Below are 6,944 nucleotides of genomic sequence, written 5' to 3' on the forward strand. Positions count from 1 at the left end.
GGCAACGGGCCCTGCATAGATTTTTTACTCATGCTTTTGTGTGTGTCCCCCGCCTTTCCTTTCACTGCTGTCAGGGAGGGTGATGGCAATTGTCGGTTATTGGCTGTTAGAGCAGAGCAAAGTGTTGGTCTCAACACTGTCTGCCTTGAAATCCAAGTAGCCGAACTGCAGGAGGCAACTTTTTTCTTCCTGCTAGGCAGGAAGCTAATAGTTACCCCACAAATTGTACAAGAAGGCAGGCTCTGTGGTTGTTTTACTATTTATTCCTTTTCTGGTATTAACACACCCCCACTTAACTTGCTCAAAGCAGCCTTGGTCCCTTTTCAGTTCATAATTATGTATTTTCAGTCAAACTCATACAAAGTTTAACTCATTCTACATAAATACAGCCCACCCAAAAAAGTATTGCCGTTCAGCACAATAAGCAGCCTGTAGCCTTCCACAGAGGTCACCTCCACAGAGCCTACGCTATTTTGGGGTAAACTACTGCCATTCCAGTTCTCTTTGGCTGACTTCACCCCTGGGTTAAGCACCCATCCTTAGCAGAACATTACCACCGCCCCCCCTGCGCTCCCAGCAGCAGCGTTTTCCAGGTCTCCGGAGTACCACACCTCTATTAACTTTAGTCTTCCGATGTTTCGTCTCCATTTTTTGGCAAAAGGAGGGCAGGTTTCTACCCCCCTGAGATCAAGCTCTCAGCCCAAAGAAGCAACGTTTCTTGACAGGCGTTCCCTCCTGCTTTCGCTCCCTGAAGTCAACTCCCTTCTTCATTCAGGCAAGTAGAGACCTCCCCAGTTTTCCCTCCAGGGCAGGAGACCAAAGCTCCAGCTGAGTTTGTTGCTGCTGCGCTCAAGGCTTTTTGTGCCTGTAAATTCACTTCTATAGATCAGCGCAGACATTTCTTGAAAGCGACTGTCTCGCTCTGGCAGGTTGGAAGCTGAAGGGGAAACAGAGAGTGGCAGGTCTAATCTCTCATTCAGCTTCAGAGGAGAAATGAGCGCCAGCAGGACCCCATAATCCCCCAAGCATCCACCGGAAAGACTTTCTGCGGAGCAGGCTCTGACTGCAGCTAACTGTTTGTCCACCACGACAGGAGGCCCAGGCCTGGCTCACTGATGGATCCCTGTTCACAGAGAGAAGAGAGCGCGCAGTTGTAAACTCCATAGAGAATACAGGAGTAAATGCATAAAAATTTAATCCCTCTCCCCCACCACCCCGAGTTACAGATGAGGTACTCACTTGTTTTTCCTATCGGAGCCTGCCCAGCACTTGCCCAGACTCCTTTAAACCTGGTCAACACTTGGAAAAATCAAGCACTTGCCCATTCCACCTCCTGACCGTCCCGACATGCTCCAGCCGTGAGAAACCACAGCTTTCACTGGTTTAGATCCCTCTTTCTCTCGCACTGTACTCGGGTGGGTCTTACACCAAAACATGGCATGGGAAAGTCGGTTTGGCTGCTGTGTAAGCCTTGGTGTGGTTCTCCCTGCTCTGCACTCCTTGTACACTCGCTCCTACCTGCGGATCCTGCACCCACCGCCTGCTTTAAATCCACCTCCCGGGGGGACACCACCAACCACCACGAAGTGTTCCAAGGAAAACACATAGCAAACACAGCGCGACCGAAAGAACAATCTCATCTCTCCCCTTTTCCTCTCCTTTCATTTTGTGACTCTGCTTCCCAAGCAGTCAGCTTAAAGCAATCAGTTCCTTGGGAAAGGGATGCTATTTTAGACACAGAATAAACCACAATGTTCACAAGGCTGTAGAATTCTGCACACAGTTACCACGAGAGTGTAGGGTGCCTCTTTCTTCTGGACTTCTTCTGTAGCATTTGAAGTGGAAGCCTCCGCAGAGCTCGGACCTGTCGGCGATGTATCGACAAACGTTTCATCCACGACTCGGAAGCGGATCTCCTCCCCAATGTCCATGTAAAGGTCATGGGCCCCTTCTTCTGTCTCATATTCCCACACCCACACCTGCTCTGCTTCATCGCTGGCCACCCCAAGGGTTAAGGATAGAAACAATCAGCGTTCGGCCTGACAGATCACTGACACTTTGGGGAACAGACTCAATTCAAAGCCTAATCACAATTATTTCTCAAACCGCGATGCACTGTCCTAGGTCATCAGCTGCACAGTCCAGGACCCCCGTCCTGTTTCTGATTTTCCTGCTTCAAGAGCAAACACCAAAAACCCCAAACCCCTCAAACCCAAGACCTCGCCTACCACAAGTAAGTGTATTAGACACACCACGTATCTAGACATTACATGATGTGGTAAAACTGTCATTCTGTCTTCAGCAGTGGCCAAGACTAGAGGCAGGGATTACAACGCGGCTGTTCGGGGGCCATTGCCATTCATTTCTACCAGCGGGCACAATGATCCTGCAAAACCGAGTAAGCGTGAGGCCTGTCTAGCTGTGATAACAGTCTGCGGGACTGGCCTGATGCAACGGCTTAGCTTCTGCCACCGAGCACCTTCATTGTTGCAGTAGTGAATGCCTGTTGGGCCAGCACTGCACAATCTTTTGAAATGAAGTAGTAAAGTTATCAAAGGTGATCAAAGGATACAACTTAGCTGGCTGCTGCAGGGATTCCGGTGGGATGACAATATCATCAAAGAATCCAATAGAAACTGTGGAGAAAAGAACTTGATTAAGACTGAAATGATTCTTTGCAAATGATGTACCGCAGCGATTCCTAAAATGCAGTTCTAGACTCATTCCCCTTCCTCTTTCAGGACAGACATCTGAGATCACGTAGGAATTATTCTTTGAGCCACAACGCTCAATTTCAGTTGGCAGCAAAGCAACCACCCAGCTGAAAGTACACACAGCAACAGAGGGCACAGTCTTCATGCCCGCTGGGAAAGGAAAAGGCTGTTTGGAGCAGGATTGGAAATGAAAGTGTTCCAAGAAATGAGTCAGATGCTATAGAGGTCTGTGACAGAAAAGAGCTTAGAAATCTCCGATGTAACACGTTAAATAAAGACCAGTATAAAGTTCGAACAGCCCCCACCTCCCCCTTGACATTTCACGATGTTGGATTTTATCAGAGAGTGGACATGCCCAAATTCAGCACCAAATACAGCCAAGATAATCTTGTTCTCCTAACTTAACAACTGAGCAGAGGAACTCACTTGCATGGAAGACTCCTACAAGAAAGAAAAGCAGCTCATCAGTAATGTATTCCATGAATCTGACAGCACTTTGTGCTCAGAAAAACACTTCCCTGCCATGTTTTCAGGTACAGGAAACGATCACGAATTTGCACAGAGCTAGAGGGAAGATGTATCAGACCAACACGCGCCGATACTACCACTTTGAAAAAACACAAGTTCTGTTAACTGAAGCAAGAAAATGAATCCAGTCTACGCTCCAGATGGGCTTGCCTGCTCTTCTTGGGCATGCACATGAATGACAGAAGGAAAGGGGAGTGCAGACAAAGCCATCAAGGGCAGGGGAAGCTGCCAGGCTCAAACTACCAACCACCCTCAGGTCAGAGCAGCACTAGAGGCCAGCAATAATCTTTATAACCAGCCTACAGCCAGCACTATGCCACCCGAAATCATAGTATCTCAACAGACCTAAGAGCTCTGCAGCTCGTGTGTCCCTAACATTAGAAGCTGCGGTTTACCGTGAACACCATCCTGACTGCAGCTTTTAATCCGTCCAATCAGAATCTCATCCAGGAAGGGATGGAAGACCACATAGCGGAAATGCACTTAAAAGAAAACAGACCATTAATGTTGTTATGTCCATGTTACTGAACTATTTCCACAGGGTGGCAGCCATTAAAACAAAATCCCACATCCTATCTGCCTTCTAAAATGCTTACCCAGTTTCTTTTACAATTTCCGTACAGGCACTGATTAGATAAAAAAAATGGGAATGGCAGTTCTGATTCCTTACTGTTTTGTATGAATTACGACAGTGGTTGATCAGCAGCCTCCTGTTCTCTGCTCTTTATGCATGCAAGAGTTTAAGTTCTATAAATAAAGAACATGGAACAGAACCTCTGCTTTAGTTATGATGTGAGCATTTGTGCACAATGCTTCACGGCCAAGAATATCAGTTGAAATTATACTGTCTCGTAATACTTCTACTCCTTCTACCTTTGTCAGCAATGCTGTATTTTCTTAAATGAAATATTTGCTATTAAATATTATTAGAGCAAATAAGATTCTCTAACATAACTGCATTTTTCATCCAGGTTAGATAAAATGATGTTTCTAACATAATGTATAAATTGTAAGAATGCAATACTAAGACAATCTTAGCCCAGCAATGCTTATGAACAATTCAACGTAGTTTTAGCTGTCCATACTCTGTGCTCCTCTTTTACAGAAAATCAGACAGCACCTTAGAGAAAGAGTTATAACCAGACCAGCTAAGTTAAGAGTTAAAACCAGCAGGTTTTATTAAAGTGCTACCCCAGATTCTGAAAGCAGGAGACTTTTTGCCCAAGCTCAGAGAGAATATATTCTCTTGTTTCAGTTCAAGGAATAATTCAAAGCTGAATGGAGATTAAAGCAAACAGGAAAGTCTGCCACCCTCCTTCAGTATTAGAGAAGCTTTTATTTGCAGGGAGTTCTGTTGGAGTTAAAATTTAGACAAGGGGAGCCGCATACAGTCAGTCCAGTTCCCTTCTATCAGGAAACATTTCATTTGCTCAAGCTGCGCTTCTATGTTGAAAATTGAAGCTGGAAAAAATTGCATCTCTTTCCAGTTTAAAGAAACTTATTTAAACTTAAAAAAAATATATGAAAGTTGCTTTTATGCATTTACTTCCAATTTTTACTCAGACAGATTTGCCAAAAGTCAAAGTAAAAAAATTAGTCATTTCTTATTAAAAAAAAAAAGTCACTAGAAATATATGCTGAACCAGATCTGTCTAAGTCTCAGACAAAAATGTTGCAATACTTCCAGCTAGGAAAACAGCATCAAATGCTGTGCAAGTGTTATATTTAGAAACATGTTTCAACATTCTAGCTAGGGAAAATAAGCTTCAAAAAGAAAAAAACACTAGAGAACACAGAATAATTAATACATCTTGTTTTCTACATGCAGATTTGCAATCATTTTACATTAAATTAACCCCCTCCTCACCCCACACTTATGGCTCTAATTGTAGAACAGAGATGGACTGCTGGAGAAGGCAAACAGGACTGGCTATTTAAAGCTGTATTTATACCCCAAAAAATGCAAAGGAAAAGAGACTTTTGCCATGTTCCTCTTGCCCTCCTAACAGACACAGAGTTATGGCTATAAACTCCAGTAAGTTCCTTTAAAGTTACTTTCCCTAACAATTGAACTTAATTTACATTTCCAGATCACTAACGTTCTGCAAAACTATATCGCTGAGGACAAGAATATACCTTTGGTATGTGACGCACCATCTCCAGGGAATATGTATGAATCTTCCAGCTTTGTGATATCATACAGACAGATGCAGAGGCCGACATTGTATACAACCTGCTCAAAGAAAAAAATAATTCAAAAGCAGTAAATCAAGCAACACACCAGGTTAAATCAAGGAAACCATCAGACTTTTACACTGTGCATCCCTTTTCAAAAGAAGGCAGCAGAAGAGAGGCAAGATGGAAGGGAGGCTGTTTTGGTACACTCCTGCAGCAGTCCTAAACCATACTGCATTGTAGGGGGAACCCCTAACTTATTCAAGTGTTAGGGAAGGATGTTTTCATTAGCACTGCAAAGAGTGCTGCTACAAACAGGAACCCCTGGGGTAACTGTCCATGAGAGAACTTGACCTGCCAAGGTAGTAAACGGTTGCCCGCAGACATTCACCAGCCCCGCAGCTTGTCCAAAGGCTAAACATACTTTTCGCTTGAGTTACACTATCAAAAGCCTCTAGGCTTGCCTTTGTCTTACACTGTATTAGCTCTGAGGAGAGACAAGGAGAACTCTTGGTTTCTCTCTTCTGAGACTGCTTCACAGCCTATAAAATCTGAGGCACCTACTAGTCATCAGTGGATGAGGGAAGAGTTTTATGTCTGTATAATAAGCTGTTCACAACCCTCGATCACTCCAGGTTGCTCTTTTGAGCTACATTCACAAGCTGCATTTTGAGTTTTGTACCTGCCTTGTGCTGAAAGCCAAATGCTAATCACAGTCCCAGGGGCTGCACTGGGAAACTGACCTCCTGGCCTATGACATAACACTTTTCTTATATCCTGCATCAAGGACCAACTTCTTACTGCCACACTGTATTTCAAGTACTAAGCACAGACCAAGTCAGGTATTAACATCTTTGTTTCTCTTCCAGTATCATTGTTCTACACTTGTTTACATTGTCTCTTTCAAAATTCCCCCACTGGATGGGTTAGTTTGCATCTGCTTTTCAGACTGCATTTTGGACGGCTACTCTACACACAAACCAGCAGTTACTCTCGTTTCTCTTTCATGTTTCTCTGCCCCATCTGGCACCTCAGTACCTTCCCATTACAGCATTAGCCATTAGAAAAAAGGTCCCCTTTGAGATGACACATGGCTGCCTCTTTGTTTACAGCCTCTGATACTGCAGTCTCTGGGGATAGCCTTCACATCTAAACTATTCTGATACCTCACCCACACATCCCACTAGGAACACATAAAGGGAAGAAACACTCAGGGACGTTATGATGCCTGCATCATCCTACACATGAGCCACGCTTTACCTTATTGGCCAATTTCTTGTTTAGCTCTTCTGCAATGGATTCATTCAGTTTCCTTTCAAACTGCCAGGGAGGAATTCTCACTGTGTCAGTCATCTCTACCAGGACAAACATGGTGGCAGGGAGCACCTCTAAGGAGAGAGAGAGAGAGAGAGAAGACACCAAGCGCCTCAGGAACGGGAGCACTGCAGGGGCAACTGCGACCCCCAACAGCTGATGGGCGGCGGGCCTGGGAAGCCACCCCAGCGCCTTGCACGGGGCTGAGAGGGG

General features: G+C 44.7%; 1 protein-coding gene across 2 annotated transcripts; it reads right to left on the minus strand.

The window, feature by feature from the left end:
• Positions 1-252: 252 nt before the first annotated feature.
• On the minus strand, positions 253-6,938 carry POLR3H (RNA polymerase III subunit H). Of its 2 annotated transcripts, XM_009647870.2 has the most exons (6): positions 6,678-6,938; positions 5,379-5,475; positions 3,638-3,724; positions 2,573-2,636; positions 1,788-1,995; positions 253-1,123 (listed from the first exon to the last, which is right to left on the minus strand). In XM_009647870.2, the coding sequence occupies exons 1-6, from the start codon at positions 6,786-6,788 to the stop codon at positions 1,070-1,072; spliced, it is 621 nt and encodes a 206-aa protein (XP_009646165.1). In that variant the 5' UTR covers positions 6,789-6,938; the 3' UTR covers positions 253-1,069. The 2 variants fall into 2 exon arrangements, with proteins under 2 accessions (XP_009646165.1, XP_009646166.1); XM_009647871.2 differs by lacking the exon at positions 3,638-3,724.
• Between the last annotated feature and the right edge of the window lie 6 nt (positions 6,939-6,944).

This window comes from Egretta garzetta, unplaced genomic scaffold (assembly GCF_000687185.1).
Source record: "Egretta garzetta isolate BGI_Z169 unplaced genomic scaffold, ASM68718v1 scaffold51, whole genome shotgun sequence".
Lineage (NCBI taxonomy): Eukaryota > Metazoa > Chordata > Aves > Pelecaniformes > Ardeidae > Egretta > Egretta garzetta.